General features: G+C 40.6%; 1 protein-coding gene across 1 annotated transcript in view; it reads left to right on the top strand.

Moving 5' to 3' along the window:
- Positions 1-3,694, top strand: part of sntg1 (syntrophin, gamma 1) — a gene marked incomplete at both ends in the record, with an annotated part of 83,751 nt that extends 80,057 nt beyond the window's left edge. Inside the window, 2 exons of the mRNA XM_084328121.1 lie at positions 803-913; positions 3,512-3,694. Of these exons, the coding sequence (XP_084184247.1) occupies positions 803-913; positions 3,512-3,694 (294 nt within the window). The remainder of the gene's footprint in view (positions 1-802; positions 914-3,511) is intronic.
- Positions 3,695-13,555: the final 9,861 nt, after the last annotated feature.

Genomic DNA, 13,555 nt, shown 5'->3' with positions numbered 1-13,555 from the left:
CGTGCTGGCAGGGAAAGTGATTAGTAGATATAGAAATGAACTTACCAAGTGCTTAATAGGTATGAAATGAACTTACCTTCAGGATTCTGCCTTGGGAGGAAATGTATGACGGGATATAAATTAACTTACATAGTGTCTAATTGATGTGAAATTAACTTACCTTCAGGATTCAGCCTTGGAGGAAATGTATGATAGGGGTTAGAAGAGGGGAGTATTTCTTTTTTGTGATCAAATTTTATTTTGATTTATTTTCTCTCTTTTTTTTTTTTACATGAAACAAGACACAATACAGTAATAACAACAATAAACAGGACTTCACAGGACATAGTAACAACAACAATAATGACAACGGAAATAACAGACAATAAAAAAAATATATATATAATTATAATGAAATTGTGTTACCACAGACACCACAAAAAATAAAAAATAATATAAAACATTTCCTCCCCCAATCCCAAGAAGAGGGGAGTATTAAAAGAGCGTGCAGGATACGGGTGAATGGTGAGCAGCCACCAGTGCATCAGGGAGGGGGCAGTATGGTGGACTGGCCAGGTAAAGACGTTGCAAAGTGGGTTATGCAGTGCAGGTGAGAGGAAAGCGAGGAATAGGGGGGTGTGTGTAATGATATCATTGGTGTAAGAATACCAAAATTCATATAAATACTTAAAGAAATATTTATTTGCACTTTCTTTTACTTTTATTTAATTGTTCTTACCTATTTAAACATACATTTCTGTGGAATTGCTCATTAAAGTACAAATCTAATAATCATCTAAATCTGCACCCTTATCCAACACAGGCTGTCCTCTGGAGATACAAGTTCTCCCAACTTAAAGGATCATCAGATGACGGGAAGAGCAAGATCAAATTTTTGTTTCAAAATCAAGACTCTAAAGCTATTGAAGCAAAGGTAATGATACCTGCATTCTACTGTATGTTTATGTATTGCTGTATATCAGTAACATGGAAAACATTAAAGCTGCAATAGCTATTTTCAGTATTTTATACATTATCCAAACGTATTAGGACCATCTGCCATCAGAAGGAGTTACGTGTCCTACTTGATCAATCATTCCATCATTTATTTTCTTTGTTGACAAAACCCGGCCCTCACTATAGCTCTGCCTATTTTATTAAAAGAAATCTCTTAATTAATTTGTTATGAATATTGTGCTGTCAGAACAGTAATATGTTTGTAGGTGTACCTTATTTAACAACCAGGAAATGCCCAAGCGAAGGTTGTTGTAGTTGAAATCTAGTATGCATGAAAACAATAGTTTCTTTTTAGAAAATCTCTTAGTTACAAGATTAATTGTGTATTTAAAATGATCACTTTGGCGCAACAAGATGAGGCTTGCAGAAATCAAGGGTGTGTCATCACACACATAATAAACCTCTCCATAAAACAGGGACACGTCCCCAAGGACTTCAAAATAGCGAGAGTAACACCCCTGCACAAAAAGGGCAGCAAATTAGACCCAGGCAACTACCGCCCTGTTTCTATCCTTACATCCATCTCGAAAGTCATGGAAAAAATAGTATACGAACAGGTCGAAAAGTACCTTACGGATAAAAATCTAATCTACGAATTCCAATCTGGCTTCAGAACATCCCACTCCACTGACACATGCCTTCTCTATTTGAACGACCACATCAAGCAAGAGGTGGACGCGGGCAAATACTGCGGCATGGTCATGCTAGACCTACAAAAGGCCTTCGACACTGTCAATCACACCATTCTGATTGACAAGCTAAAAGCAATTGGTTTTGATAGTTTATCAGTGAGCTGGATACAATCCTACCTGGAGGGGAGAGAACAGATGGTGGAGGTAAACGGTACCCTATCCCCCCCCCTCACAGTGAACTGTGGTGTTCCACAAGGAAGCATACTAGGACCACTACTGTTCCTAATTTATGCAAATGACATGTCGTCAGCTTGTGACTGCAACTTGTTCCTGTTTGCGGACGACTCAGCCCTGCTGGTCTCTGACAAGAACAAGTTACAGGTTGAAAAAACCCTCAGCTCGGAACTAGGCAAAATCTGCATATGGCTCGCCGACAACAAACTATCATTACACATGGGCAAAACAGAGTCCATTCTCTTCGGTTCAAATAACAAACTCAGCAAAACAGACGGCTTCTCAGTTACAGTGGGTGACAATATTGTCACAAGGAAAGATGAAATTACCTACCTAGGTTCCATCCTAGAGGCTAATCTTTCCTGTGACAAAATGGCATCCAATGTAATAAAAAAAAGTCAATCAACGAACTCGTTTCTTGTACCGGATCTCCTCCCTGGTAAACAAGAATACCCTGAAGACTCTGGCAGGAGCACTCATTCAAGGGTACTACGACTATGCTTGCACCTCATGGTACCAAAGCACCTCAAAGGCACTAAAAACCAAATTACAAACATCTCAAAACAAACTAGTCAGACTACTGCTTGACCTGACTCCTAGAACCCACCTCACCCCTGCACACTTTGCCAACCTAGGATGGCTTAGAGTAGACAACAGAGTACAGCAACTTGCAATGGGCCTGGTCTACAAGATACACTACACGACCAAGGTACCCATGTACATGTCAAAATACTTCCCAAAGGTCAGTGAATACCACGATCACAACACCAGAGGGAGCTCCACAAATCATGTAAAACCCAGATTCGGCTCAAACAAGGGACTAAACACGTTTCGCAATTATGCCACAACAATGTGGAACGCCCTACCCAAAGCTGTAAAGGAATGTAAATCACTACCCACCTTCAAAAACACTCTCAAAGAACACCTACGGGAGACTGCAATTCAAAACTGGCCCCTACAAATGTCCTAACCCAATTGTACAATAAAGACCAAGCATGACTTTGTCAGTATTCCAATGTACAGCCCCACCCAACCCCACCCCACCTACCCAACCTCCTCCAATGTACAGTTTCCATGTCAAATGTATGTCAGTATTCCAATGTACAGTGTGTCCCCCCCCCCCCCTACCCAACCCCCCCCCCCCCCCCCCCCCCCCCCCCCCCCCCCCCCCACACCTCCAATGTACAGCCCCACCCCACCTACCCAGCCTCCCCAATGCACAGTTTCTATGTCAAATGTATATACTCTTCTTCTGGATTTTTTTAGTATCACAAACAGTACTGTATTTGAAAATCTGGTATGTCATAAATGTATAGATGTAGCAGTACTGTCTATCTGTATGTCATGTGTGTCATATGATGAATTGAAAATGGGGGACCCTGATGGAAACAAGACGAAAGTCTTTCTCAGGTCTGCATCCTCTTAACAATTGTATGTATTGAGCTGTACTGTACTGTACCCATTCTGCAATCTGTTAATAAACTTTTCAATCAATCAATCAATCAATCAATCAATGTTTAGAGTGGTTCCATACTGCCCACTAGGGGTCAGAAAATCATTATTGTAGCTTTAAGTCAAGATGGACTTTAGTTCATAGCAATGTTTTTAGAGTAATGAAGTTAAGTAAATGTTCTGATTTTCTGTTCCAGGAGCTGGAATTCTCAAACCTCTTTGCAGTGCTGCACTGCATCCATGCGTTTTTTGCTGCCAAGGTTGCTTGCCTGGATCCAATGTTTGTGGAAAGCCAAGGTACTGCAACTAATACTGGGATTCCCTCTCTCACCAGTATCTCCTGTAATTCACAGACGTCTAGATTCAAATACGCCACTTGACAGGCGCTGGCTGCCCATTCCAAACCTCCAAGACACATCACTCACTCGCAATCATGGCCCAAAGCAGCAGATACGAGAACTGTAATTAAGTGTGTTCAATTCAAGGTTTTTGCAGGACAACTATACCCAATAGTGGAAAAATTTTGCTGAAAAATATCTTCTTCTTCTTCTTCTTCTAGAGGAATACATTGATATTTTCAAGAAAAGTTGGATTTACGTGAAAGCTCTTTTGGACGTGCACATAATACACGTGAACGTTACACATCCAAATGTATACTTTCGAAACTTTGTTGCAGACTGAAAATAATTACATTTTTCAAATCACGCCTTTCAGTAGATCCTCGACAGACACCCTTTGAATCAACATGTCGGTGTGATAACACAGTGCTGTTGCTAACGGGAGACGTCTCTTTTCTACGCTGTTTCCCTGAAGGTCATGTGGTACTCGAGCGGTTCTAGTTGGTTTTTCCATGTTCGCCTAAATGTCACTTGCTCTTCCCTAATGATTTCTCTTGACACCATTTCTTTCATTTCATACACTGAATTTAATATCGACGTTGATGATATGGCATTGTAAATTGCTAATATGATCATGCTTTCTCTTTTTGTTTGATTGGTTGTGTAGCCGAGTTGGAAACTATTTCCTATATTTACCCTTTTGACTGATCTGTCTTTAAAAAAAACACAATTCAAAAACCTGGTTAATGACTAAAGACCAATATTATCTTTTGGTGTTAAAACAAATCCCTTTCATTTGAACTGAACTGACTTGGAAATTATAGTAGTAAATTATAGAATCAACAATGTATTTGAGGACATGTACGCACGTGGAGTGTATGGAGTATACTGCGTTCTCTCTCTGGGTATAAGCTGAGGCCCCCAGCCTCATAGGGAAATTCGTCTTGGTTACAGTCTCACAGTAAAATGAACATCACACATACGACAAAGTAAAAAGTCATATCAGTAAAAAATAAACATCAACTTTGTTTGTCTTGGGAAAGCAACAGTTTTGATTGGAGGATCAAGAAAAGAGGGTGGGGTTTAAGATAGGTCAATTGTATTGTAGAATCCTGTCGGGTTGAAAACCTTGTATCTCCAGAAGGGTAAACTTTTCAGGAATTAAGTAAAAAAGAAAGTCATTTTCACATTGATAACCACATTTTTTTTTTTTATTGCATTTTGAACGGGTCTCACTGTCCTTTAGTCATGAAACTTGCTCACAACGTAGAGAAAACGTAAATATCACCCAAATTAAGAAATGCAAGGATTTTGCCAGACAGCGACAACAATACGGTTGTTGAAGTTACCAGTGTTTCAGATGCCACTACAGCACTGTCTAGGTGCGTGTGAGCTGTAATGTATGTAATGGCATGAGCTGTGACTGATGCTTTGATAAATCAGTTTGAGAAGTTGAGAATCAGTTGGGGGCAACAGTGGCTCAGAAGGTACAGTGGTTTGATCCCAGCAGTGTTTCAGTGTCCTTGAGCAAGACACTTAACCCCTAACTGCTCCCGACGAGCAGGTTGGCACCTTGCATGGTTGACTCCGCAGGGAATGGCTAAATGTGAAGCATAAATTGCAAAGTGCTTTGGATAAAATCGCTGTATGAATACAGAAGCAGTGAGAAGGTGCTTTTAATCAGGCGGCAGGCCATCCAACCATAATCCCTCGCGTATAGCTCACTCTGGTCGGGCGCAGATTACAGAATGGATTCACAACCTAGGGAGTAATTGATTATATTTGAGAAAGGGGCGACATCAGACAACATACCACAGGAACGGCTGTGTGAAAACCTGGACCTGCATTTAACAATATTGCTCTCCTCCGAACATTGATTAGAAGAGTTAATTAAGAGACACGTTCTGTGATTCTTTTTATTTTATTTTAATTTTATTGTTTTTCCACCAATGTTGATTATGTAAATAAACACTGACATTCAAATGAACTCAAGTGAACAATGAATTATGGCGATTACTTGAAGGGATTACTTCTTCTAGGGATTATGGCATTTGTTAAACTGATGTGCATAAATTTGCATCTATTTACCCTATGGACCAAGTTAGGGAAAATAGATCTATGGTGTATTTTAACCATTTATCTTTTTTTTCTGTTATTCAGCTTGTAAATAGAAAAATATGATCGAAACATATTCTTTGCATATTGGCATGTCAGCGTGACAATAAGAAACACATTGCAAAGAGTTTTAATATGTAGCATATGGCCCTAGAGGTTTGATATTCCCCTTTAAACTGCTACCATCATCATTATCATCATCATCGTCATTCTGTACAGTCAAACCTGTTGCAGGATTACTTACTACTAAACCAGACCCGAAGATATTATAAAAGACAATTAGTACAATTACCGGTAGTCACGATTAGCTTCTTACCTTCCCTCCCCAGAGTAGAATAAAAAAAGGAGCGGACCATGGGTTAGTGAACTTAGAAGAAACCTATTAAATGTTGGCGTCAACAGGTTTCATGTTGATAGTCAAGTTGAGGTCAGTGTTGGAGAGAAAGTGACAGTGGTGCAGTCTATGCAAAGGACGTTGGAGTGATGCTGTTGTGCTTTATTAAAAAGGGGTCTCAATTGTTATAGCCTTTGAACACAGGATCTAGAGAGTGGGTGTTATTTTATTTTTTTGAGAAATTATACCTGTTTTATTAACAAATATGTTGTATAATATATTAATAAAGAGGACATTTTATAACATAACTTGTGAATAACCCTTTTTTTTTTCTCCAAGTATTCACATCAATTGTAGCTTTGCTGTACTTCGGAACATTCCATGCATGCCATGTGTCATTATTTCTTGTATCTTTGATTATTCCATGCATGCCATGTGTCACTATTTCTTGTATCTGATTATTCCATGCATGCTGTATGTCATTATTTATTGTATCTTTGATTATTCCATGCATGCTGTATGTCATTATTTCGTGTATCTTTGATTATTCCATGCATGATGTATGTCACTATTTATTGTATCTTTGATTATTCCATGCATGCCATATGACACTATTTCTTGTATCTTTGATTATTCCACATAGGAATAGGAATGGAAGTACAGGCCAACTTATTAAAAAAAAAACATAAAAACACAATTCAAACCTGGTTAAAGGAACACACCAAATTTTTGGGAAATTAGCCAATTGACTGTTTTCCCCAGAGTCTGACAAGAAGATACAGAAGGTACCCTTATCTCTGTGCATGCAATAGAGATAGAGAGACCTGCAGCACGCTAGCTAGCTTACCTGTTGTGGCTGGAAGTGGACCATTAGCCTACCGTCAAAAGTAACAAAATGCACTTTACAACAACTCCAAAACTGTCTTATTTACATGTTGTGACTTATGTATTTACTTAATTTTTTGTGTAGAAATAACAGCATCAGCCTCCCCTCTCGCCCACTCTGCTTCCAGATTCTGTAGGCCTAGTTCCTCCTCTGTAAATTCTGGTTCAAATAGATACGGTTCTGGATCTTGGTTTGTCCAGAATTCATCATCTTTCTCTTACAAAGTTGTCCATGATTAGCAGTCGTTCTTCTGTAGCCAGTCACATTGGTTTTGTTGACAGAAGCTACAACAGGGCCTTAGAGGTGCTGTGGCATATCACTGCTAACTGTATCTGAGTTATTGGTCTATATGTCATTTGTTAAGTAATTGGTAAAGTATATTATTATATACTTATTGTTATGCGTCTTGTAAGCCCATATGGGCTGGGCATACACCTGTATGTAAGACACGAAAATAAAAAACATCAAATCAAATCAATATTGGAAAGTGTATTTTGTTACTTTTGACGGTAGGCTAATGGTCCATATCAACTTCCAATCATTGTGTAAACTAGCTAGCATGCTGCAGGTCTCTATCTCTCTATACTGCAGTGCACACATGGAGATAAGAAGGGTAGGGGAGAATGGGGATGGTTGTCACACTTTTTACTCTAGCGTGAATTGCTCATCATCAAAACATCTTTCAATAGTCATTCCTACATTAAATTGAAGCTTAAGATGTTGGCTTGAAATGTGTATCCCTCTCATTTTTCAACGTATTGTAACGAAGAGGAAATTACCTAGACAAGACACTCTGACATATTGTGACAACCAACCCCATCACGGGGATGATTGTCACACACTATGGGGTTGGTTGTCACTATGTGTTTTAATGGGAAAGATCTTAAAAAGAAGGCAAGAAGGAAGAACTAAATTTGAAAGTTGAATTGCATTGACAAGTTGACAAATCTAGAACTAAACTAAACTTAATGCATCTTAACATGAACATAAACAGGAAAGACATCTTTAGGCCATCCTATATAACAAAATAAGAACAAAATAAATAGGCCTAACAATAATAGCCAACACAACTAGGCTACACTCATTCACTATCTGAGTTACAGTGATGGCAAATGTAGGGTCTGGGCACTCCAACTAAGCAGAGCTTGTGTGCCCACTGGTTGCACATCCACGGCCAGATTAAGACTTCAGAGGCCCCTGGGCCAGATTCTTGTGGAGGCCCCCCCACACACACATACACGTGCGCACAGTGGCGTTTTTATATGTCACTTTAAAAAATATATAGAATATTTAGAAGTGGTGGGCTCTGAGGGCCAAGCTAAAAGGAATTTGATCACCCCTGCCCACTTTGACAACCTAGGATGGCTTAGAGTAGACGACAGAGTACAGCAACTTGCAATGGGCCTGGTCTACAAGATACACTACACGACCAAGGTACCCATGCACATGTCAAAATACTTCCCAAAGGTCAGTGAATACCACGATCACAACACCAGAGGGAGCTCCACAAATCATGTTAAACCCAGATTCGGCTCAAACAAGGGACTAAACACGTTTCGCAATTATACCACATCAATGTGGAACTCCCTACCCAAAGCTGTAAAGAAATGTGAATCACTACCCACTTTCAAAAACACTCTCAAAGAACACCGACGGGAGACTGCAATTCGAAACTGGCCCCTGTAAATGTCCTAACACAACCCCCTCCAATGTACAGTAAATGACCAAGTATGGTTATCAATATTCCAATGTACAGTTTTGCTTGTACAGTTGTACAGTGTCCCACACCCACCCACCCCTCCTACCCAACCCCCCCCCCACCCAACCACCACCAATGTACAGTCCCCCTCACCCCCCCAACCCCACCCCCCCACCCAACCTCCTCCAATGTACAGTTTCTACGTCAAATGTATATACTCCCTTTTCTTGACTCCTTCTGTATCACAAACGGTACTGTATTTGCAAATCTGGTATGTCATAAATGTATAGATGTAGCAGTACTGACTATCTGTATGTCATGTATGTCATATATGTTATCATGAATTGAAAATGGGGGACCCTGATGTAAACAAGACGAAAGTCTTTCTCTGGTCTGCATCCCCTTAACAATTATTGAGCTGTACTGTACTGTACCCATTCTGCAATCTGTTAATAAAGTTTTCAATCAATCAATCAAGAAGAGAAAAGAAACACATCATGTTTAGATGGGGGGATGGCGCCATCCTCAGGAAGAAAAAAAACATGCACACACTTTGGAGACAAGAATATAATGTTAGAATAGTAAGCTTACTTTTACGTGAATGTCAATTTAAATTATAATTAGGGAAGGGAGGGGGTTGAAATGTGTTTTTGTCCTGTGTTACTGTCTGTGAATGAATGAATTAATGAAAATTTTATTTAACAGATTGCAGAATGGGTACAAATAATACAGTACGGCTCAATACACACAATTGTTAAGGGGATGCAGACCAGAGAAAGACTTTCGTCTTGTTTACATCAGGGTCCCCCATTTTCAATTCATAGTGACATGTATGACATGTACAACATATATGACAGCATGACATTTATGGCATAGGGAAATACATGACATACAGGTATATAGTACATTAAAAAAAGAAAATAATATTTGAGGCCTCTAGTGACGAGGTGCCTCCAAAAAGGCCTCTAGTGACGAGGGGCCTCCAAAAGGCCTCGAGTGACGAGGGGCATCCAAAAATTTTTAAAATAAAAGTTAAAAAAATAATAATAATAATTTGGGGCCTCTTGTGACGAGGGGCCTCCAAAAGGCCTCTAGTGACGAGGGGCCTCCAAATTTTTTTTTATTAAAATTATTATTATTTTTTTTTTTTTTTTGAGGCCCCTCATCACTAGAGGCCCACGGGCCGCGGCCCGGACGGCCCGGTCGTTAATCCGGCCCTGTGCACATCCAACACTTCTCCCATACCTCCCCTGAACGGCTGTTGGAGAACGTTTCCATACAAACCAAACAAAAACAACCACCTTCATCTGATGAAGACTCCTCTTGTCTCTTTCTTTTCTGTTTCTTCTTCTTGCTGGCTGCCTTTTCCAGCTAGGGTGGAGTACACTGGGATGTACTAGGCTTGGCAGGTGGTCTAGGCTGGGATGTACTAGACTTGGCAGGTGGTCTAGGCTGGGATGTACTAGGCTTGGCAGATGGTCTAGGCTGGGATGTACTAGGCTTGGTACAGTAGGTGGTCTAGGCTGGGATGTACTAGGTTTGGTAGGTGGGCTGGGGTGCATTGGGCTCTGTCTGTTCTCAGCTCATCCATCACCTCCAAGTTGGTGAAGAAATGGTCCATGTTGTGCTCATTAAAAGCACTGTCATGTGCTTGTCACATGTGACCACCAACCCCAAAGAAGATGTGATGACCAACCCCAACTGGAATGTCTTGCTAGTATCAAGGCTAATGTGGGAAATTATTATCAGGCTTGAGAACATACTGTACAGTGACCTTGTACTGTAAAAACTGCAAAATGGCGCTGCTACGTCCGGCTGCCTCTGTGTGCTCCGACGAGACTGTGCTTACTTTTGTTAATATTTATAGTTTTACGAGTTTTGTTTGTACCAACTGTTGGTGCATTTAATGTGTATGACCATCAGTCACTCATCGACATTGGATTAAGGAAAACTTACCAACTGGATTGCTCTCTGGATCGGCTCGCTGAACAACAACAATGGCCTGCTGAGATCTTGATTAGAACAGGACCAGATCTCGGCCCACGCAAGGAAGGGGGAGACGGCGAGGAAGGAGAGCAGGCGTCCGGAACAGACTGAGATCCAGGAGGCACAAAACGTTGCCATTGCTCAGCATATTGTTGGCCAATGTGCAATCAATCGAAAATAAACTGGACGACATCAGAGCACGGATTCAATTCCAAAGAGACATTAGGGACTATATGTTCTCTGCTTCACCGAGACGTGGTTGACGCCGGACGTCCCAAACCACGCCATTCAACCGGCCGACCACTTTTTCATTCACCGAAAGGATCGCACGGAGGAAGAATCCGGAAAGAAACGGGGAGGTGGAATAGCCTTCATGATTAACAACAACTGGTGTGACCCAGGAAACGTGAAGGAGCTTTCGAACCACTGCTCCCCAAACCTGGAGTACTTAAGCATTACATCACGCGCAGGAGTGGTTTGTGACCAATAAACCATGCCTAGGGGTGGTCGTTAGGCCCGAGGCGCAGCCGAGGGTCGTTAGACCCCCCTAGGCATGGTTTATTGGTCACAAATCACGACTGCAAGTGATGTAAAGCTTTTATACAACTGCTAGATTCATCCAACCTTATTTCTATACAATAAACACACATTAATCGAAGATTTATTGAAAAAACCATCCGCCAGAAAAAGTAGTTCCCACAACTACAAAAAAGACAAGTTGCCTCCATGTGGAAGCAGCTTGAAGTGCATCCAACCAAACTAACACATCCAACTGTGTATTATTGGAATGATTGAGAGAAGTTGCCTCATGTGGAAGCAGCTTGAAGTGCATCCAACCAACTAACACATCCAACTGTGTATTATTGGAATGATTGATTGAAAATTTTATTACCAGATGCAGAATGGGTACAATACAGTACGGCTCAATACACACAATTGTTAAGGGAATGCAGACCTACTTTCCATAGAACTTCATTCTTAGATGCTTCTATATAAAGTAGGTAAAACAAATTAAAAAGTCTTCTTTGCCCTATAGGAAAAAAACGTTTTCTTCGCCCTATTCTTTTATTTATTTTTTTAAACCTACTGTAGAGGGCCTAAACTTAACCAGTTGGAAACCAAGCGTACAGTAATAAAATTAGCAATCAATCAATCAATCAACTCAATAGGCCATGCTCACTTAGAACAGCGCAGCACCCAGCTCTCTGACTATCCCCCGCGTTGCAGGCAGAGTGTGTGTGTGTGTGTGCGTGCGTGTGCGTGCGTGTGTGTGTGTGCGTGTGTGTGTGTATGTGTGTGGGGGGGGGGTGTGGCGGTGGGTGGAGACTAGAGCGAGCGCTGACAGTCGAAAGGAAAAAGAAATTGAAAAAAAAATCGCAAATTAATCCATCAATCAATCCGCGATTTTTCTTTTGTTACAGAATGATTCAAGACCCATCAATTACATCATCCAACATTGTTTAAACGACTAAGACATTCGCTGTGACAGAATCGCTTGATATTTAGTCGTTTAGTCGCCATTAACATATCCATTTGTAAAGATTATTGGCCACCTTCTTGTGATCCAGCGGAGTGATGTGATGTGGGTCGGTTGTGGGCGGGTCCTGGGCCAGCAGCGTGGATTGTTGCCAATAAAGACGTGTAAAATGACTGTTTCAGCCAATCAGAATCGAGAAATTTGCATGCCGTTGTATAAATAGCCATAAAGTGCCGACCATTCTTTCTCCCGTGAGAAAGACATTTTCTCACCACGGTTGTGTGTGTGGCTAATCGCCGCGGGATGCGGTGGTACCGCACTTCTATTAAAAAAAAATTTGTTTTCATTTAAAAAAAATTATTTATATATATTTTTTAATATACCTGTATATATATTTTCTTATTATTAAGACATGCAAGTTTACCCGCGATCGTGATTAGACAAAAAATCTAAGGTCGTAGGAGTCCCGAAACTATTTTAAACATGTTTGATAATCTATCCATTTGTCCCTCAACGTTCTGAAATGTGATAAAAGTAGTATTGATTGATTGATTGATTGATTGAAAACTTTATTAACAGATTGCAGAATGGGTACAATACAGTACAGCTCAATACACACAATTGTTAAGGGGATGCAGACCAGAGAAAGACTTTCGTCTTGTTTACATCAGGGTCCCCCATTTTCAATTCATCAGGACATATATGACATACATGACATACAGATAGTCAGTACTGCTACATCTATACATTTATGACATACCAGATTTGCAAATACAGTACCGTTTGTGATACAGAAGGAGTCAAGAAAAGGGAGTATATACATTTGACGTAGAAACTGTACATTGGAGGAGGTTGGGTGGGGGGGGGTTGGGTACATTGGGATATTGACAACCATACTGGGTAATTTACATTGGAGGTGGTTGGGGGGGGACACACACACTGTATAAACAAGCAAAACTGTACATTGAGGGGGGGGGGGGGGGGAGACACTGTACAAACAAACAAAATTGTACATTGGACTATTGACAAAACCATACTAGGTAAATTACTGTACATTGGAGGGGGTTGGGTTAGTAGGGTGTTGCCTGCTCCTTTAAGAGTAATGCGTTGTAGGATATATACTGTAGGTCTACGCAAGCAGTCACACATCCCTTCTCCAACTTAAAGGGGACCTGCATTGCTATTCCTAGCACTATTTGGGCAACTTTACACAATTCCTGTGAGTCTATTGAACACATCTGTAAGTTTTTTTTTTTTTTTAAATGCATTGTTTTATATTTTCCAGCCTCAAGATTTCAGCCTGTTATTGGCTGGGCTCTGCCCATAAGCACTTTCAGTGACAGTCATGTGGCAGACAGAGAGAGAGAGAGAGCAGGTGAGAGAGAGAGAGAGAGCACTGTGTAAAC

This window comes from Notolepis coatsorum, assembly GCF_963971535.1.
Source record: "Notolepis coatsorum genome assembly, chromosome: 13".
Classification (NCBI taxonomy): domain Eukaryota; kingdom Metazoa; phylum Chordata; class Actinopteri; order Aulopiformes; family Paralepididae; genus Notolepis; species Notolepis coatsorum.
This window is presented reverse-complemented; position numbering and strand designations above follow the sequence as displayed.